The sequence below is a fragment of the Rhinolophus ferrumequinum genome, chromosome 20 (assembly GCF_004115265.2).
Source record: "Rhinolophus ferrumequinum isolate MPI-CBG mRhiFer1 chromosome 20, mRhiFer1_v1.p, whole genome shotgun sequence".
NCBI lineage: Eukaryota > Metazoa > Chordata > Mammalia > Chiroptera > Rhinolophidae > Rhinolophus > Rhinolophus ferrumequinum.
The window spans coordinates 23,883,861-23,906,834 of NC_046303.1; the positions used below are offsets into that span (position 1 = coordinate 23,883,861).

The following is a 22,974-nucleotide window of genomic DNA, read 5'->3' on the forward strand; positions in this document are numbered from 1 at the left end:
CCAAACATGAAAGGATTCACAGGGAATAGACTTTTTAGGGGCCCTCCGGAATGACTCATACACTAGAGCAGGTGCTAGAAAGACAAGCCCTGGGCGAAAATCTACTGTATTAGTCCCCATATACATTTCCTCCATCCTAGCATATAAAAAGGTGTTTGATGAACAAAATGACTTCCACTTTTAGGTTCAGTATCACCTTCGTTCTTAGATGATTCTTACGGTGATGGAAAACACAGACTAAAATGACCCCGTCTTCTCTGTTGAGGTTAAAATTAAACTACTTCTCAGTGAGACTAATACACCAGTCAGAGGGCAACGATTGGTATTCACTGTTCTCCAAGTCCTCTGCCCTATTAGCCAAGCCAAACATCAGTGCCTCTGGAATTAGCCCTGTATTTCATAATTGCCTCAAGTCACAACCCTCCTTTGCTTTCTAGGAGATCCAATATTTTGTGCTAAGCATCTGTCCTGATCCCTTATCCCAAGGATTAAACCAGCTGTTTGAACCTGGCTGCCCAGCACTTAAGTTGTCAATCTTTTTGGATGCCAGACCTTTGTTCCATTACAGATATGTATTAACTGTGAATTGATCTCCCAGCTCACAGCTGCCTGCCTGCCTGTCTGGCTACTTGCCCGGATTTCTCAGCATCGCTCAGCCCAGAATCTGTCACTGTGCTCTTGTACTTGAGGCTCCAATAGTAGCTGAAATGTGACTGAGACTATGTCTTTCTCTGACCTACTACCTATTCATCCAGGCGTCACTTCCTTGGTATCTGTCTTGTACTAGAGGACAGGTCAGATCTAGTCACGCATGCTTGGTCCTCTCCACTGCTGCAGTGTTGTTTTGAACTAACATGAGTTAGAGTTGGCATAGCAGTCAAAAAGAGAGGAATGTTTATGGTGATAGGTAATAGGGACAAATCCAGATAAGCAGCTGAGTTGCAAAATAAGTAAACGAGTGTCCTCCTATGAAGGTAAGTAGAACACAGCAGAAAGAATTTCACAATTGAGTGCAAGTTGGGAATCTAAGCAGATAGGTAGGCAGTTAATGTACGGGGATTCTGTTTAAAGGCTATGAGGCCCAGGCAGGATATAGGACACCCTCTGGTGTTCCATTCCAAAATCTCCATCTATAGATGATTAACTAGACAAGTCAAGGCATCAATATTAGAGAGATGGGACCCTACCGTAGAAAGGTTATTGGGTTGGGAATAGAGTAACAAGGTAATGTTCCAGTTTCTAAACTATATTGTAAAGTGGGGATTGCATCATGTGTAAACTTCAGATGTCAAAATATTAAAAATGGAACTTGAGACTGGAAAAGGAGCAAGTTGGCTTGATGGTGATTCATCTGAATATGAATTAGTAACCCTTAAATTGTCTCAGACGAAGATCATCACTGAGCCTCAGTTCATGGAAATGGCAGTCACACATAGAGAGATTTTGGCTCTTTATTTATTTGTTCCTAGTGGTCACCCCACTAAGAATATGCCAGTATAACTATAACCAATAAACCACTAAAAATGACATGAATATCAATTTTAGGGGTTGCTGTCTTCTCTGGGCATTTATAAATGATAACTGAATGTATTTTTTACTCCTATAGAAACCTGAAATGAAAAGCTCATCTCCAGGCAGTATCTCTAAAGTTCTATGGAAGTCCTATGTAAAAGAAACCTTTTTTTCCCCTTCCTCCCATTTATCACGGGTCTAACATACGGTTAAAATAATCATAGTCTATTCAGATATATTATCCCAGAATTTATGCATCTATAGATGTTCATGTATTGGGAGATATATACAAAGTAGTCTGCATCTACATCTATCAACAAGAGAAAGTAAAAGATATTCTGCCAACTTAGAGTGGTGCCTTATCATCCACAAAGAAGGATTTGGGAATAGGGACCAGCTTCATTTCTTTTTTAACATGCAGCCAGGTCTCTGAAGTAGTGAGAGTTTCTGCCAAGCCAAGGTATATGTTGAAGCTATTATTTTAAAATGTGTTGTAATGTAGGGATACCTCTGATCAATTCCATCTCAATATTTATTGCAGTTCTGTTGTTTCAGCTTTGTAATAAATTTGAATGCTGTGCAACAATGAAAATGTACATTTTCCTCTCTAAGGCAACCTGCAAGGGACACAGCATAACATATTAACAATAATCACAGTATTGAAAGTGTTAGCAAAATATTTACCAAAAAAGAAATGTATCAGAAACGGTACAGGCTTCAAGCATGTTATAGCATGCACACAAGTGTACACACACACACACACACACACACACACACACACACACACTAGAGGATCTCAATAACAAGACAAACACCCAATTAAAAAATGATCAAAAAATTTGAATAGACATTTCTTCGTAGAAGATACACAAATGGCCACTGAACACATGGAAAGATTTACAACATCATTTGTCATTAGCAAATGACTAATCAAATGCCAATCAAAACCGTTCATATCCACTAGGATGGCAATAATAATAATAATAATAATAATAACAACAACAAACTAGAAAATAACAAGTGTCCGCAAAATTATGGAGAAATTGAAACCCTCATATATTGCCAGTAGGAATATAAGCTAGTACAGCCCTATGAAAATCTGTTTGGCAGGTATTCAAATTGTTAAAAAGAGAGTTACCATATGACATAGCAATTCTCATCTTAGATAAATCCAAAGAATATATTTGCATAGAAATATGTACACTTGAATGTTCATAGCAGCAGTTTTCATAATAACCAAAATATGGAGACAACTCAAATTTATATCAGCTGATAAATGGATAAACAAAATGTGGTATATCCATAAAATGTAATATATATATATATATTTTTTTTACTATGAAAAGGAATGAAGTACTGATGCACACTGCAACATAGCACAGGAATCCATGCTTTACAAAGTTCACGTTATGAAAGACCTACATTAGTACCTGCTTTTACTAACCAGAAAAGATCTGAGGAGGATTTTCACTTTTAAATACACAGTAGCTGTTTCTATGTTTTACAACCATTTTGACTTACAAAAGATTTTGTATCTTAGGAACACTCTACTTTGGGATAGTAGGGAAAACTGGAACCTTTAAGTGCACTGCACTAAGTGAAAGAAACCAAACACAAAGGCAACACTTTGTATGATTCTATTTGTGTGACATGACAAGAATATAGGGTTTTTTGGGGGTAGAGGGATTGTGTGTGATAATACTGTTCTGGAATTAGATAATGGTGATGGTTGCACAGCATTGTGAATATACTAAAAAGACAGAGAATCGTGCGCTTTAAAATGGTTAAAGTGGTGAATTTATGTTGTATGAATTTTGTCACAATAAAAAAATACAGTCATGTATAAAACCCCACAGAATTTACAATAAAGAAACAAAATGTTTAATTCAAATGAAAGTATAATTCACAAAATATAGGTTGTCATGATGCATTCGATGGGCATCTGAGTGAATTTTCTGAAGGGTGTTTCAAAACGTCATTTGTAAATTAGTTTTTTTGGAACTGGGAAATAGTTCATGGTGATTAAAATATCATTAAATCTTGGGGAAAGACAGGAAGGATTATATTCAAATTCTAGGAATCAATATCTATGCCCTGTTCCTTAATGGAAAACTGAACATCTTTTGCTTATTTCTCACATTTTAATTTCAAACTTGTTTTATCACTGTTATTCAAGCTTGACTATTTAGATGACATATAAATATTGGTTAGCTATAGGTTTCCTCTAACTTAATTATATTATAATTCTGAGACTTCTTGGTCAAAAAGTTATATTTTGACAATTACGAGAGCATTTTAGTAAATTAAATACATATATTTATATTTATATATAATTTTTAAAGTTTAATAATAATTTATGTTCTCTCATGACATTATTTCCCATATTAACTCAAGATTCTTTTGTTAATATGATGAAGGTCCTAAAATTTATTTAAAATTTGAAAAAAAATTTTTAAATACTTTTGGTAATGTATGTCTAAACTTTGTTTCTTAATTGAATTAAAATAAGCTTTAGTTTAAGATTTATGTATGCAGAGGGTACCAAAAAATGTGTATGCATTTTAAGAGAGGAAAAAACTATATTAAAATTACACTGATGGTAACCACTTTGAGCACTTCTTATAAATGCAGAAGTCAAACGTGTCTTATATTCATCTTTTGTTATCAGTATATATTGAGTATTACAATTTTAATACAGTTTTTGCCTTCATTAAAATGTGTATACGTTTTTATGGCACCCTCTCTGTATTTAGAAAATGCTCTCTTAAAGTACTACCTGCAAAATAGTAAAATGTACAGCTTTTCTCTGAGTGGATTCACCACTGAGGCTTAGCTACACATTTTATTTTTCTTGTTTATTCAGTAGGCTTCTTATTTAGTTAATGGAGCACTATATGAAAGATGCACTGTATAAATTATAAAGTTCAACAAAAGTACCACTTTTATTTTTTTATTTTTAAACTAAACTTATTTCATTCCTTTAGATGTTATCAAGATAAAGGGAAAAAAAAACACACTACCTATTCATTTATTGGCTCCTCAATTTATATAATACATAGGCAATGGTCCTATTCTTGGACAATACACTTGGGCAAAATATACTTTTTTTCTGTTCCTTTCTTTTTTATGTGATTGTCTTTTTTGCAATTAAATAGCCTTTTAAAACTGTCAAAGAACACTTTACATGTTTATTTGAACATTTAGTATCTGTTGGTGATTATATTTTAAGAGGTCTTTGTTTCTGGACTGGGATACATAACCACAGCAGGCATATATAAATAATTTGTGTGTTTTCTACTTCTTACAGATTCTACAAAGAAATTAAAGGACGTTCTTGAAGAATTCCATGGTAATGGTGTGCTTGCAAAGTATAATCCCGAAGGGGTAAATCTTCTTTTTTCTTTGTATCAGTTTCCTATAAGTGCTTGGGGGAGGGATTTCTTAATCAATTGTTCTTGGGGGAATGAATACATATATGTTAAACCATATACGGCAATATAAACAAAATTAAATTCATAACAAAATTATATTCTGGAAGCTATATTAAATGTTGTACTTACCTTTTTTTAATCTAAAAACATTTTGTTAATGAAAATAACATTTCTATGTTCTGTGCTTGAAAGAGTATTGATTATCTACTGTATAGTTTTTGGTTCTTTTCCTAGATGTTAAGAAAAAGGATTAGATAGAAGGGGCGAGAAAGTGTGCCTTAGTCTCACTCTATGACCTACAAATTTAAATCCCAAATTAACATTGATGTGGGGCCAGGAGTTTACTACTTTCAGGGAATTATTCCCTTGACAGAAGAAAGATTTGGTGATGGCTATAACTGAACTATTAATTTAAAGAGCCAGCTTGGACAAAAAGAGAGGGATTTCTTCTCCCTGTCTTGTTTTTGCCACTTCTCAGTTAGTATAAGAGTCCCTGAAATTCTGTCCCTATAAAAAATGTCATGTCCTCTCAGTTGCTTTTGAACACCGTGCTTGAATGAGTGCCTTTCCTTTCCTAATTATTTGTTAAATAACCTCTTGTTTAATGTCAGCGGAGAGATGTTACATTTTAAATATTTGATCATCATTACTGTGAGTCTTTTTGCTGCTTCACCAAAGCTAGGTTTACAAGAATTAACACAAACTTTCCCTTGCAAAATACCCTTTTTGTCTGAATGTATTATTTAGCCATCTACAGAGATTTGTTTGCTGATTAAAATGTGATTTGTTTTTGTTGTCATGTCATTATGGTTTTGAGTGTTTAAAGGAGCACAGTTCTTAGTTATCCTTCAGTATTTTACTTTTCTGGGATTTATAAAACATACATTTTAGTCTAAACCCAATCTCTAATTTCCAGTCTTGAAATGTTCATATTGTTTTATAATTTCCTTTCAGTATTTCTAATAATTAGCTTTTTTCGTGTCATATTTTTTAGTATGTCTAGGTTATGATGCATTACTGGACGTTTTAAAACTCTTTAACCTAGATTTATCTTTTTAATTAAGTTAATATTTAGGGCCTACAAATTATGGAGAAAATAAGGCAATTTAAAGCCATTCCCATTTTCCTATGTTAGGATATTGGGGCGGGGGAGAGAAACCAGATATCTGGCCTACATTTTCTTCACATTTTATTTTCCTAGATGCTATAGAGTGAGAGAAAAAAAACATTGACAGAGAAATTTGTAGAATTGAAAACCTCGAAGACCAGGAAAGCAGAATGGGAAAGTTAAATCTGTCAACTTTACTGAATTGCTATAAAAACCCCAAAATGGAATTAATATTTGCTTTCCCAACCATACTTGAAAATATGCATGTCTTCTAATCTATATACAGAGACAAAAACAGCTTTTTTTCCCTAAAGATACCTGCTGGCTATAAATTCAGTTGGAATGTGATGTTGTTTGCATAGTAGCCTTTTTGGTTCAATGATTTCTTATTTAAAGGACTCTCAAGACTTAGTCTTACTGATGTTACATATTTAATGAGGATTATCTGTCACTGTATACTGGATTTATTGAGGTAATTACTAGATTCATTGTTAGACACACATATGATGTCAGCCTTTTCAATAATGAAACATCTCCCCACAAATGCACAGATCTGCTCTTGAAATGCATATAAAAAAACAAACAAAACAACAACAAAAAACAGTTGAAAAACAAAAAAAAGAAGAAGGGAAATCTCATTATGACCAAAAAGTAATTCTAATTTAAGAGTGAAACCACTCTCTACTGTTAATGCTGGTATTGTAATTTCCCTTCAGGAGAAAAAAAATAAGTTTATATGACTCTTTTAAATACCAGTTTCTATTTCATGAAAGACGATAGGAAATAATTAGGAATATTCAATGTTGAGAGAAAAAAAATCTTTAAGACCTTTAGGTTCTCTTCAGTACATGACTTCATCCAATTTGTAAAAGGTTACTCTAATAGTATGAAAGAATTAATAAAGAATTCATAAAAAAAATTGTAAAGAATCATACTGTCAACTCACATGTGAAGTTCTCACTCTCTTTTGACTGGTCAAGTTGAGCCCAAAGTTGTTTGGTATTGATGACTACTTAATAATACTCAATTAAAAATAATTAACTTTTATCATTATGAATATTATAAATATTATAATATTATATATCTTATATATAAGTGTTATAAACATTATTATAATAAATATTATTATTAAAATAATTAATCCAGTCTGCCTTTAGAATAAATAACTAATCTTTTGTTTTCTCAAATGGACATGGCTTGTATTATACATGTAATTATCCATATTTACAAAGAGAGAACCATCTAAATATCTCTTAATTCACTCTCCCCTTATAAAATATAGCTGCTTAAATGTAGATGCATTATTTTTTTTATCATTCACTTGAATTACTGAATTTGGAAGTACTATATATATAAAAACTTAATCCTATGATAATGTGCCCTGTTTAAGTTTATTTTAATTGAGAAGATATATGAAGTGTAATGTATGAGTGATTCATTTATTTTTAATTCCTGTCTTTTAACAATCATTTGATAATCATTCTTTGAAGAAACAAAAGAATCATAAAATATAAATCTAAACAATGGCTTTAAAGATTCTTTAAGAATACAAAGTTTTAAAAAGTCTTGAGATTCCTAAATAAATAAGATTATAGTCTTTTTTAAAAAGAACTCATTTTAAGAAAAATAAAATGACTTCCAATATTAACTAGCTAAGTTCATGACAATAACCATAATTAAAACCTATTTATCTGGAATCCCAGGTTAAGACTGATACGCTTCCTCTTCACTTCATTGATTAGGCCATAGAATGAGAAGGAAGGTCTTGAGAGATGAGAAGAATAGGGGAATGGAAAGGTGTTTCAGATAGGCAATTCCATTCCATGTATGAGGGGTGATCAAAAGATACAATGCATGTTTTAAAAAAAATTATTACAGCAAAAGACACATTCTCATGCATCTCTCTCAAAATACTCCCACTCGCTTATCCCATCATTCTTACCTCTTTCTGAAGCAATTCTGGAAGTCCCTTTTCGTGAGCTTCTTTAGTTCATCCTCTATCATGACAATCCTCCGTGTCACACATGGCTTCTGGTACAGCAATTTCTGTCAAATAAAAACATCATGGTGTGTCCTCATCCACCTCATTCACCAGATCTAGCACTGTGCGACTTCTGGCTCTTCCATAAATTCAAAATAACCATGAAAGAACTGCTTCAGAAAGTGTCAAGAACGATGGGAAAAGTGTGTTCGAAGCTGGTGTGGGGGGCGGGGGGAGGTATTTTGAGCGGGATTAATGGCCGGATGTCTTTTACTGTAATATTTTTTAAAATTTAAACATTTACCATATTTTTTATCACACCTAGTAGTATGTGGAATAGTACATTGAATGTCATTGCCTATGTAATGCGTATGGCATATTAGTGCCCATAATTATTACTGACTCATGCCTAACAAGGTATAAGATTTCTATTAGTCTCCATCCAATCTTATGTGAATAATATAATGTTAAGAGTATGATTAGAACTAGTTCGTAGTAGCTATCCAGTCTTAGTGAGAGGATCCATGGTAAAACAGAGTCAGGGCATTCAGATATAAATAATTCATTAGTATAGTATTATTTGATAATGAGAGAGAACCAGTTTGGCATTGAATGTACATACATATATATATTTTTTTTCTGCCCTGAATTTCAAGTTCAACTGTAAATTGTTCCATTTACATCTAAAGTGATGGGAAGAACTTAAGTAGCGGTTTATGTATGGAAATATATTTATCTTTAAAGGCATGAAGAGAGGCTAAGCATGTTCTAAAAGAATGAAACATTAGGAGTAGGGATTAAGTATTTATAATCTAATATGTCTTTATATATACTGTCATATTCCTTAATCTTCTCTAGAATGTTTTAATCATACTGTATGTGTTATTCATTATATTTAGCATGTATGAATTAGAACTGTTTGCTTATTACATTCAAAAACTGATTTACTTAGTGATTCTCAAATTTTAGCTTGCGTCAGAATCACCTGGAGGTTTTCTTAAAACACAGGTTTCTCCCCCACCGCTCCCCTTAGTTTCTCTGTTTCTGGAGTGAGGCTCAAAAATTTGTATTTCTGTAAGTTTCCCAGTTGACTGATGCTGGTGTTTGGAACCACATTTTGAGTCCCATGGATCTAGGGTATGTTTTAAAATCAATCTGTAAACTTGACCTTTTTTAGTGAAATTATCAGCGATAATGAGATAATGAGCGTAAATTGTCTTACATTAATACATGTATTCTTTCTTTCCTTGCATGCACAGAAACAAGACATTCTTAACCAAGTAAGACATTTTCTTTTCTATTAAAATCTGTTTTTTCTTTCTTTATTCTGATATAAGCTATGCATTTCTCATCTTTATCCCTGGGCTATATACTTCTGTACCAGTAAGTTTCATGTAACATGCAAGATTCCCTATAATAATTACAGAGTTATAATTGACTGATATTTGTTCAAATCAAAGTCTTAGATGGAGGACCTGATGCAATAATGGAACCAAAAAGTGTCCAGAGTGTGGGCTTTAGTTTTATTGACTCTTGAATTTCATTTTCTAATTTCACTAAACTTCATCAGGTTCGGATAAAATAATTTATTTAATAAAAGTCTTTACTAATTTACAATGGGAGATTAAAGATTGCATTAAATGCAATTGATAAGGACTTTTAAAATTTGATCTACAATGCTATTAGAATCTGTGAGGGAAATATCACTAAAAAGCTATTGAATTTTGCCTTTCTGAGGGAAAAAAAGAGTAACCTAACTGTTACTTCAGCCACTCTTTCCTGGTAAAGTTTCTTTTGCAAAGAAAGTTTTAGGTCCATCGTTCAGTTGGATGTAAAGAATTACAACACATTTTTGGGGTTCTCTAAGTGGAATTTTCTTTCACCCTACGAGTATATCTTACTAGTACACATGACTTGTCTAAAACCATCATGCTGCCCCCTTGGACAATACTGGATGTGTACTAGCAGCTTCTTATTCACAAGGTTCCCTGTGGTTTCAATGACAGCTGGCACTGTAATTTCATCCCCAACATGTTACAGTCCGACTGATTACATCATGATGATCTTGACTGACCTAGATAGAGGCCTTACATATTACAATCTCCTAGAATGAGGCAGACGGAAATGGCAACTCATTGATGTGATGACTTTTACTAGCCTCCTTCAGAGTGCGGAAACCTATTAGACCCCCAAAGAGGGACTAGATAGGCTTTTTGATATTAGGAGGTAACTCCTCAGCGTAACATGATTGCTTTTATGAAACAGCCTTAGCTATTAAAGGTCATTTGTTTAACACTTTGGTCAACAAATATACCTTTCTGCATAACCTGCATCCCCACTAGAGACTGTCTGAAATTGGTGTAAGCAGAATGAGTTTCTTCCTCCCCACACCCATTGCTCAGTCTTTATTCCATATACAGTTATTTCTTAGGGAAGCAATTTCAGTTGCAGAATAGAACAGGGAAAGCTGAATGTAGCCAAAGGAAAAGAAAAGAATGAGGGCTTCCGAATTTGTTGCCCTTTCTGTGTTCTTGGTCTATTAGTATTCTGTGAGTGTAGGATTTTCTTTTTACATTTCCTGTCTCTAGATGTGATTGTTAGCCCCAGGCTGAGTTGTGTTTTCTTAGCTCCCTGGGCTTCCCTTATCTTTGCACTTTGTATTATGTACCGCAGTTTTTGTTAATGTGCATACCCTTTACATTCAGACAAGTAAGTTGCTTCAATTCCGTAGTAAGTAACCTGGGAATTCACAACCTACATTTTGTACTGCTGTGGCCTACTGTAATATGTTGTAATATGTTAAATGCCTTTAACAAGGATACTGACACTGATATAATTATTAGCAATGATATAAACACCCTTTTATTGTAAGCTATAATTGTCCTTCCAGAAGCAAATTTAAACCTTTCCCCTTAAGTGAAGCATCTGGAAAGAATAACAGAGAAAACGTGGTCTTAGGAGTCCAACTGAACTGAGTTCAAATTCCACATCTGCCACATATTAACAGGTCTTGGACAAGTTATTTCATTTCTCCTAGCCTCAGTTTATTCACCTATAAAATGAAGACAGTACCGGCCTCACTGAGTTGTTAAAAGGGTTAAATTCTATATAAAATAATGAGCTCTATCTGTGACATATAGGTATTCCATTGATGTTTGGAGACAGTGGCTGTTGTCACGCTTTAGCAACCAATTGATTTCACACAAAAGTTCTGGAACATGTTTGAAAAGTGGAAGCGAGAACATCTAAGATATACCCCCAACCAATTCCGTGACCTTGATTTTCTCAGAGTCTCACTTTTCTCATGTGTAAAGTGAGGAAATATAACACTGATACCTCTTCCAACTTCAGTTTCCTTCTGCCGTGAGGTATGAATGGAGGACATGACATGTGATTTGCTTCCCTGCCCAGCCTGGCCACAATCCAGTATGCTGTCCCTGTAATGGAGTTACTGTATCTGTGGTATTTGCCCCACCTCCCACAACTGCGTAAATGCAGGCCAGACAGTTAGCAAGGAATGGAAGTAACATGCTCACCAGTATTTCTGCTTCTCTTCCCTATTACTAAAAACACAATTTGAGTCTTCTCCCTTTTCTTATTAAACCTACAACCAGAACACAGTTTTGAAAACACAACAACAAATTAAATAATAAAGTGCCTTCTACATTTCTGTTATTAACCTGATACTGACTATGTAATAATTATATAGTAACTTCCATGTCAATATGTGGCTTCAGTTTCCATGCCTTGATATTCAGAGAATTACTGTAGTACAGAATGAAATCATGTCCAAGAATTTGAGAAGATATTTACATAAATATTTGAGATTAATTAATTATATTTTGTCATAATTAAACAAATTAATTTGAAAAGCTTCTTGCAAGTTTCTAGTAAATCTCATCATTTACAAAATAAAATACACTATCTTATACCTATGAAAATGTTTAGAATTTAACAATGAACCATCTGCCACATCTTATCCTAAATTGAAAGCTTAAATTAATAATTTGACTGCTTCAAGTGGGGGGGGGGGTGATATCTGTCACAGTTGATATATTTCTCTCCTAACCTTCTATAAAAAAAATACAGAAATTTAAACTTAGTGATTTAAGGTATATACTATATACTAACCATTGCTTCCAATTGTTTTCTCTACAAATGAGTTTTAAAAACAAGCTTAAATTATTTGGAAAATAAATTAATAATTCTCCATAGTTTAATAATAACAGACAACTTTGAAATGTGGAATTTTAAACACTATGTATATCATTCTTTCATAACATTTATTACATAATTTATATAAGAGTTAAAAATCAGGTTAGAGAAAAAATGTGATGCTGGGATCTTCAGGTGACCTTTTTGCACTTTTCCAAGGACTAGTAGAACAAACACTTCAGGTGTTTGCTCTACTTAAGGTTTATTTCTAGGGTTTATCTGTTGTTTTTGTTTGTGTTCTCATAATCAGGAATAGTTTTATTGAGCAGCGTAGTGAAAGATCCAAGGGAAATAAATCTAGAGATTTGGTTAGAAATGATTAGAATGCCTAAGTATTTAGAGGATTATTAATAGATAAAGAAAATCATAATATTTTTTTAAGATCAACAAGTTAAAATTTTCACTTAGAAAAATACCTCCAAAGGCAATGTGGACAGTAGACTTCAGAGATCTGAATTATTAAAACAATACAGTCAGCTGATGAAAACTGGGATGGCAGTGGGGAAGCTGAGAGCAGATTTAGAACACCTTTGAGATATATGGTCAAAAGTAATAGATTATGCTTGCAATGTCAAAGGATATAAAAAGAGTTATAGTTAACTCAGATTTTTCAAGATTGGACAATTGAGTGGATAGTTATATCGTTACTTTTTATTTATAAATTATTTTTTATATTATTTATTTTTTTTAAATTTTGCAATTATGGTTTACATATGTTAGTTTCAGGTGTAGAACATAGTGATTAGACATTTATGTACCTTAAGAAGTGATCATTGCTTTTCATTTTTATACTTCATACCATTTTTTTCTAAAGTGGCAAGATTATCGATAGGTTCATGAATATAGTTGCTAGTGATAAACCAGTGACAAAGTATCTTGTACTATGTGTGACTATTGGAAAATACGTCTATAAAATTATAGTTTGATTAACTATAACATAGTGAACTTTGAAATTGAAAATATTTAGGTCCTTGATACTAACTAAGTGTCTTTAGACCATCGGCAATTTATTTAACTTTCTGAGTCTGTTTCCTTGTCCATAAAAATAGGAGTGATAATAGAATCTATTCACTGGGTAATTGTGAGGATTACAGTATAGAATACACATAACATACTTAGCCAGTTCCTGGAGCACAGTAACATTTATATAGTGTTTCCATTATATGCAACAAACATATTAGTCAAATGTCTGATATCTATCATCTTTCCATTTACGGATAATAGAGCATATCACTGACTATAAAGATTATAAGGAGAGATTGGAAGCTTTCAGAAGGAGTTTAACATAAAACATCCACCTATGAGAGAGAAACATACAGAAAGTGAGAAAAGCATCTGGAACAGAAAGAAGCTGTTAGGTTGCATCCCAAATGCATTTACTGCATATATAATATATCTCGATATTGTGTCTGGTCCTGTGGGAGAAACAGCAATGGTCAAGATGATGTTTGCTATCAAAGAGTATCAAATTAATCTGTTTTATAAAACGCTGACAAAATGCTTCAACTCAGGGAAGTCTTAAGCCTTGACAATAATTAGTGGATTTCCTGACCCAGCTGGAAAATCTCAGTCCCTCACTTTTATGCGTTGGCTGAGTATTTCCTAGTCTTCTATATCTCATAGCATCAATACTGGTTGATTTGGGCCTCGATGATTAAAAAGAACAGAATTTGTGAGATAGTATATATTTGAAATCCTTTCAAATTCTTGGTTATTTTATTATTTTTAGTTTTGTTTTAACTATATGGCTATACACTTATACTTTAATCTCATTTGACATTAACTTAGTAAAAAAATATATTCCTGCTGAGAATCTTTCTGTAATATTCTATTTTGCAAATTATTATCACCCTACCTGAATCATCTTTTTATCTTACTAGTTTGCCTTAAAAAGAGGTATTAGATGAAATTTTGCTATTTTTACTATTCCAGTGTCCATACATCAAATATATAATGAGTTTCTATAATGTAAAAGACACTATGTTAAATGCTCTGTGATGCAAAGTTGTGTTAGATCTTATAGTCTACTAGGGAAGGAGAAGATAGACTTGAAAATCTGTGTGCACACATACCTGCATTAAAAGAACTCCCTTTTGAAATTTTCTTTAAAACTGAACGCACAAGTGATAATTAAAAGCTGACACTATTAATGAAAAAGATATATGCATAGTTCAAGAAAGTTTTATTGGGTTTTATTTTTGAGGACAAAATAACGTTAGAGTATTTATATGTGTGCTTCATTAACAGCTCACATCTGCCCCAATGATACTGCTGAAAAATAGACAAAACAGTGTCATACTAGATTAAAATGGATGCCAACTGAAGTATAAAACTTAGTTGGAGGCAGACTCTTCATTACAAGATGTACTGAAAATCATGATTAAAACATTCTGCTTAAAATTCTTCCAATCCATCATTTGCATTTTGTAATTATGTACGGAAATAACTTAGAGTAGCACTGTTTGTTTTTCTTGCTATTTACTATCTTTTACTCAAAAATAAATTTATAATTTTCTGTCTACTGAGTCTTAATAATTATCAGTCTTAGGTAAAGCTACAATGATGTGCCTCTTATGTGAAAAAAAAAATTATTTGCCAAGAGTAATTTTTAAAATTTCAGATTTCACTCTTTCTCTATAAAGGAAGTTTCTCCACTGCAATTTTAGGGGTCTCTTAAGCAGCTTTCTGATATGTCAAGTAATGAACAATCAATGGCAGTACAAGCTATGCAAAAGACATGAGACATTTAAAAAAAACAATTTTTTTCTGAAGGTATTTCAATATCAAAAAGGTGTATTTGAAATCTCAGAAAGGTAGCTATGCTTCATATTAGTTTATATGCTTTAGTTCAGTGGACTTTACATTTTTTTATTTAATAATTATTAATAATGTACATTAGAAAGCAAAATTGAAATGATGAAAGAAAACCTCTGGCTAAGTTACATTATTGCCTACCTCATATGATCAGAGTTCTTTTGCCCAGTAGCTAACATAGTGTTGTACACATAGTAGGCACACGATCAAAACTTGATAAATTAGTTAAAATCAATTCTTTGTTCATGATTTTTGTTAGTTATATAATCTATAATGGTTCAGTGATTCATTTCTGTCTTTTAAAGACCATTTATTAATGAACAGGACCATATATGACCATGATAACACTCCTTTTTATCTGACAACATAGTTCACATTCAGTTTTCACATTTTCTAACAAACTTGTACACACAACTGATTAATAAGTATTTTGAATCCTGTGATTTCCTGCTGCAAACCCTCCAATGACTGTTCCTCTCACTCAAACTTAAAGGCATAACTCTGTATTGATGGTCTGATATTCTTCACAATCTGCCCCAGTCTACACACCACCGAAGGTCATGTCTTTGACCATATCTCTTACTACTCTAGTCCTCTCTCATTCCTGCTGCAATCTGCTGCTCCTCCTCACTGGCTCCAACAGAAATTCCTCTAAAACAGGAGCATCTTTGCAGCTCAGGGCATTTGCACTACCTCTTTTGTTTATCTGGAATGTTCTTTCTCCAAATATGTGCAAAGCTCTCTCCCTCACCTCCTGTAAATCTTTATTCAGAGAACAGATTCTCATTTTCTGGCCATCAGATTTTAAACAGCAAGAACCTTCCTCCCACATATATACACCTTTGTCTTCTTTATTTTTCCTACATCACAGTACCATCAGACATTGTACATTTAACTGATTTATTTATTTTATTTTCTTATTTCCTTCATTAGAAGATAAGCCCCTGATGGAAAGATTTTTTTGCATGTTCCAGTAACGTCTTTATCCCAACACCTGGAGCAAAACGCAGTGCCAAGTGGGTGTACAGTGAACATTTGCTGAATATGAGAAAATCTTCATCCTGAAACTGCCAAAATAAATTAGTGATAGAATGACGACATTTATTTTCATTCACTTTGAATCTACTTGGATGAGTACTGGTGTTATTTCTTTGGTATTAACAGGGATTTAAAAACAAAGGGTCCAGATGGTCAGATATCATAATGAAAGGCATATAGAAATGTGTTTTGAATTGGTGCCAATTTGGCAGTAACATCTGAGCAGCTTCATCAGCCTATATTCTTTATAGATTCTCTGTATCTCCCTAAATAGACAGTGGATGTTCCTTATGGGGGGAAAAAAGAAAGATAAATAAAAAGAAGTTTTCAAAAATTTAAACATTGTTTGGTGTGGGTGTCTCTGAGCTTACAGCCAGTTCAATTAAGTGTGACCCAATTATTTTCATTAGTGTTTCCACTGATATGCATATAAATGATCTCATTCTATTTAAATGTCACGATCTTCAAAAAATAATTCTAATGCTGCTACATGACAGTAAAAAATACAATACCTAAATTTAGAAATGGTCTGCTAAATCATGAGATTAGGAAACTATATAGATTGAGGACCTTATCTGTCCTTACAGAAATGTTTGATATTTTGGACAGCATACAATTTTACAAGAGATTTGAAAATCTTTTACTAATAAAAAAAGGAGATGGATTAACCAGGCAAGTCATTGTAGAATAATTCTTCAACGCTTTGGACACACTGAAGCAGCTAATATTTTTGGCTTTAAGGAAGTTGGGGTTTGCAATATTGTAAGTTGTGTGTAATGACAGGAAATATAAGAGAAAGGAAATTTGTTCCCATTAACCCTGTAAAGATTTTGAAGAAAGAAATTTACATCATCAGTAAAACTTCAGTAATAAGTAGGATGACATCATCTAAGAGAAATCATCTTAGAATGAGGGCGTTTTTATTCCATTCTTTTGTCTGTAATAGGCTTTTATTTTTTAAAGTAGATAATTTGTTTTTAAATGCTTGCTTTCTGAGAGCAGTAATTTGCCAATATTACCTGATACAGAAAAATTACAGCAAAATATCTAGGATACAAAAACTTCATGTTTAATTTGGAAAAATGCAGCAAATTTTCCGGTTTTCTGGAACAATAAAAAAAAAAGGCAAATTAAGATCATGGAAAGAAATCTATCTCACCACAAACCATTGCTTCCTTTTATTTATTTAATTTTATTTTAGTCCAATGTGCCCAAGCATGCATTAAGTACCTTTTATATTGATTTATATCAATTTGTTATTACATTTAAGAAACAAGCCTAAATGGTTGATTTTTATATGGAGAAAATTAAGGCCTAGAGCTGTCCGAGAATAAAACTAAGCTATTGTTTGCTTCCTGATCAAGGGAGAGCTGCAACACTTGAGAAAGTTCAGAAAGTTTTCCTGATAACTGAAAACAAGAACTAAGGGGTATTCCTTATTAGGAGGGGTGCCATGCATTGCTCACCATCATACAGCTTGAAGGTACTGGAGCACAGAGTTGATCCAGGTAGTATTATGGCTTCAGAACTCTGCTCTTAACATCTGCTGTTACCAACACAGTGCTGACTACACACAGCTTAGGGTACAGAAGGAAGAGCCAATGTAAACAACCTTGCTTCTAACCACAAAGCCTATGGATATGTTCCTTACGCAAACTTCCTACAACGGTGCAATACGGTTAACTCGTGGTTTCCCATGGGTTGTGCGTGTTGAGGGTTAGCTCTCAGAGTGGACTGAACTCTTTCAATAGGCCACCTCAAAGGAACCGTATGAGTAAGAAAAGGAGCCCCTGCTCAAGAAACTGTGTCTGTGTACAGTGCTCAGGCTGTTGGCCTCATTTACATATTTTAAAACCTTGGCTTCCTTCATTGGGGCAAATTGCTTCTGGAAGGTACTTATGTTATTTGAGGCTGTTGTTATATTTTTACATTATTTAAAGTTTTTTGTTATGTGGTTCCACCCATTAGTTGGATTTACAATAATCTGTTATAGTGGTGATTTATTAAATATGGAAGAAAATTAGGTCTTTTTATTGCCACAAATGTAAATGCCTGAAGTGCCCTTCTGAAAATGAATAAGCAAAGCAGACTAAACTGAACTAAACTGAAAATGTCACAGTAAGGTGTAGGCAGAGTCTTGGAACTATTAATAAACAAAGTGCAGTTTTTGGCTTTGTTTTCTTATTGGCTTGAGATGATATTAGATACAAAAGCATACATAGTATGTATACTTAATTGGCATGTGATCTACTCAATAAAATTTACTTTCTTTAATGATATCCCTGTATATCATATTCCATTTCTGGTTTATTCAAAATAATACAATAATGTAATTGGTTATTATCTACCACTTTACCCCAATATTATTACATAGGAAAAAGAGACATTTTCTGTCTAAAAGATCAGTTTAAAAGAATTGCTTTTATTCTCATCTGCCAGGAGTTTGAACAAAATTAAGAGTGTCAGTCTGCCAAATTTTATCGTCGCCCTAGTTTTAGTTTCATCTCATTTACCTTAAACTGGATAAGGAGAAATAAAACAAAAACGTTTTTTAAGGGCTTCCTACGTGACCTATTGTCCTTGCACTCTCTTGATCTGAGTAGATGTGGCTTTATTCCAGCTTCTTCTTTGTGGGTCTCCTTGTTGCTTCAAAGGGCCTACTGGATGGGACCCAGCACAACTTCACTGGCCTTCTCTTCCGTGGAGTCAACATCTAGTTCTGCGCCATTGTCCCTACAGTCATGGATAGTGTTGGCCAAGCCTAATACAGTACCACTTACTTGCCTTTGCCCTCCATTTCACAGGCGAGAGTCAGCTCCTGGCCCACTGTCTCCTCTCCTTGGAGAAAGCAAGCTCTCTGGGTAGCTCTTGTGAAATCCTCTTATTAACGTGAGAATTGAAGGTGGCTTCCATTACCATTTCCTCAAGTGGACAGGGAGACCCTCCATGCAGCAGTCGTTCTCTCCAAAGAAATGTCTACTCTTTTATAGTCCTGTCTAGTGAGGTTGAAATAGGTTTCTTCGAAAGTCTGCATAGGAAGTTTTAGAATTTACTTTGGAATTTTATATCTGCTGATCTTGGTGTTAGGGTGGAACTTTAAAGTTATCCATTTTTTTCCCCAATTGTTGAAAACAATACTCGCCATTAAAGACGGGGAAAGGAGGTAAGAGAAATTTCTTTTTGTTGGAGCGTTTATGACTCTGCATTGGCACGTTCACTTTAAGGGCCTGATTTAGTCATTACACAACTCTGTGGGATTGAGAATATTATTCTCAATTAATAGAGGAGGAAACTAAGTTTCAAAGAGTAAGTTTTTAAAAATCATACCAATGTTGTGGAAATAGACATGTCTGATGGAATGCTCCTGCTTTTCCTGCTACACCACCACAGGTAAGACATGCATCTAGTCACCAATGTTAGCCTAGGACTGCCCAATCTGTTTCTCAAATAGTTAGTTACCTTTTGTAGACTTGGATATGAAAATGAGGTCATTTGTATTGCTAATAATTTTAAATGTAGCATAAAATCTTAACATTAGCTGAGTTTTAAAATATATATTTAATTTTTTTTCAGACAATAGATTTTGAAGGTTTCAAGCTATTTATGAAGACATTCCTGGAAGCCGAGCTTCCCGATGATTTCACAGCACGTCTTTTCATGTCATTCAGCAACAAGTTTCCTCATTCTAGTCCAATGGTAAAAAGCAAGCCTGCTCTCCTTTCAGGTGGTACGTTTAATCATTTACTTTAAAAATTTATATGCAGTAGAAACCTCAAAGTGAAAATCAGTATACGTTCTCTATAACAGAAGAGATAATTTGCTTAAAATTCACCTTTGTTGCAGGATTTGTAGTTTCATACTGAGGTTATGCAAAGTATTTAAAATGTCTCCAAAATAATAAATGCTAAACATTAGAGAAAATATGCCGTGTCTTCATCGGTTGTCATTCATCACCTGAGAAGTCTATGATTAGGTAATAATTTCAAGAGATACTTGAATCAAATGTGTATATATATATATATATATATTTGTAAAATATATGTAAAATGTAGTCACAAAGCAGTTATGTCTAGAAAGCATAATATTTAATATCAGTTGTGGAAATTACTAACATACTTTCACATTTTTGTATTTGTAAGTTCAGAAAAGAGTTTTGATTTTTCTCTTAGATACTTAATTAAATTTTTGTCACCATCGAGATGATTAGTTCTTTCATTATGTGTAGCTTTTTAGAGATGTATAATATGTTAAAACCTGTTGCTAATTGTATCACTCACCATCCAGTCAGAAAAAACCAGAAATCTCATGGTGTAATTCTAGAGAATGTGAAATAGGAAATTGGTCCAACAGTGTTGGAGAGTTGAAAAAAAGCAAAGGTGGACACTGAGGTAATGCAGAGGCAGAAACACATGCTGCCCCCTAGGGTGGAGTAGTCAAAACCCAGAAGCCTGAAGGAAGGAACTCTTTGAGCTGAGATGCAGAGTTCTCAGGGGAGGGCTTGTCCGGCAGATCTTGCCCTCAGGCTCCTGTGAAGGGCATACTTCCTGGCTGGCTTTGACAACTCAGGAGCTCAAGGAGAGACCTGTAGCCCAGATGTCAGACCTCTCAGAAGTATCACCATGGTCTGTGCAGGACCCTGCAATGGGAACTCGCTATACCTTTCTTGGTGTGGAAATAAGCTGGAGATTATTGCTATTGGAACTCTGTGTTGTGAGGGTGAAATGCTGGAAAGATCTAATAGGAAGTGCAGGTAGACTAGCAGGACCCAGTCCCTTGTCTCTCCTTCCTTCTAATGTCTATGTAGTACCCCCTGTGAATCTCGCAGGTTTCTAGCCGGCAATGGAGAAATGTAGTCTACAGAAGCATTTCTCTAACTCCTTGATCTCAACAGTCTTTTGGTACCTTAAACATTATTGAGGGCCCCAAAGAGTTTTCATTTATGGGGCTGATATCTATTGCTATTTACCATATTAAAAATGAGGTATTCTAAGAATAACAATGAGCAATCCATTGCTTGTTAACAAAAATAACATATCTTTATGAAAGTGACTATTTAAAAATATACTGAGAAGAGTGGCATACTTTTACATTGTTACAGTGTAATGTCTGACTTCATAGAAGACAGCTGAATAACCAACCATACCTGCATTTGTGTTTCCATATCATGTATCATATAGCCTCTTGGAAACACCACCGTACACTCATGAGAGAATGAGGGCGAAAAAAGCAAATGCTATCTCAGAATCGTCATTGAAAGTGTTTTGATCTTACAATCTGCTGAGAAGGGCCTGGGGAATCCGAGCTGAGCCAGAGATTTCCAGCCTTAGCATCACAAAGTAGATTTATCGAAGTGTGGGTAAAGAGATGAGGAGAAGTTTAGTAACTGGCACATGGATTGCTAAAAAGGTAAAAACCTATCGTTAAGACAGAGGTGATTCAGCCACAAAGAAAACCTGGGCAATCGGATGAAGAGTCCACACTATTAACCCTCATGCTGTGCTTCTTCACCTTCTGATAACGAAATAACATGTTTCCTAGAAGCATCACATGTCGGTGCATGCTTTTGAAAACCAAGTGTAGATCTTCCACATGATATATTTTGATCCCTTCTAATTATACAACAATTAATACATTCTTCCTAACCTTTAACTACCCATAAACTATTTTTAGTTCCTAAAATAATCCCCCTTCTGTCATGAATTGAGAGGAGTCACCACACTTGATGGTTTTCTCTGAATGAGTTCCATTTGAGTTCCAAGGAGGTCTGTCCTTAGAGTATGGTGGCAGAGCTCACCAGTGTCCTGGGCTGGTCATTTTAAAATGGGACAAGTGCTTACTTTGATCTAGAAATGAAAACTTTCCACTTTCCCATTCCATGCTTTCAGTGGATTGCATATACCTTAGACTGAATAAAATAAAAATGTTGTTCCTTATTTAATATTACGTGAAGCATTATGGTCTTTGGGTTTTGAGAAAGGAGAAGGGGGAACATTCTTTGATATGTTGTCTGAGTAATTGTGTCAGACAGGATAGAGAACATAAATTACTTAGGTAGTGTTGCCAGAAATTTGAATCTCACACCCTCTTTATCAAATAGCTTATAGCAAGTACTACATAGCAGATGCCAAATTTACAAGGAATAGAAATCAAATGAGGTTTCAAAATGGAAAAAAAAAACCGAAAAGGGAATAGTAACTTGTGCTTCATTTTGGGACAGTCACAGACCTGCTTGAAAGCAATTGCGACAACGGTTGGGCTTTGTAATCCTCATGCAGCAATAATAAACTGTGATTCCTTTTCAAAGCTTGCGTTCCATATTTTGAAACATAAGTGCAGTAAAAAAAAATAGTTTTTATAGACTAAAAATGTTTAAAATAATTATGAATGGGTATGAATGTTGTGTGGGTAGCTGTGTTTTGTTGAACTTGTAATACCTAATGATCCATCTGGTATTTTGTATAGTGGATGATTTCGTTTTTGGAACATTTTGTTGTGATGTAAGTGGTTCTTATCACCTATTTATGTGTAAGATGATTACTTCTACTGTTCCCATGTTGGACTTTCAGTTTTTGAAGGCATCCCTAAGGCATGGTCTTTCCAGCTTTCTCATAACCTCTTGTGCTTCGTTGCAAACACCATTTCCTTTATCCCTGACTTCTTGGCGAGTCCGGTGATCCACTTGTTATTTTACCTTCATCCCTAAAATCTATCACTGGAACTGCTCTGTTTACAGAATTGTTCAAGCATTGAAAACCTTTGTTTTTCTGCAAGTGGATCGATCGTAAACCCTTAACTATGAATCACTTATAGCTCAGTTCCTACAACTTGAACACTGAGCATGACCAGAGAGAAACTTCGTAAAAATGCAGACTGCT

General features: G+C 34.1%; 1 protein-coding gene across 7 annotated transcripts in view; it reads left to right on the forward strand.

Moving 5' to 3' along the window:
• The window catches only part of DGKB (diacylglycerol kinase beta), a 698,162-nt gene that overhangs the window by 182,201 nt on the left and 492,987 nt on the right, over nt 1–22,974 (forward strand). For 4 of the 7 annotated variants that reach the window (XM_033088916.1, XM_033088914.1, XM_033088918.1 and 1 more), the window contains exons 3-5: nt 4,820–4,896; nt 9,292–9,312; nt 19,673–19,826. In XM_033088916.1, coding sequence (XP_032944807.1) covers nt 4,820–4,896; nt 9,292–9,312; nt 19,673–19,826 — 252 coding nt within the window. The remainder of the gene's footprint in view (nt 1–4,819; nt 4,897–9,291; nt 9,313–19,672; nt 19,827–22,974) is intronic. The other 3 variants (XM_033088917.1, XM_033088919.1, XM_033088920.1) reach the window with 1 other exon arrangement.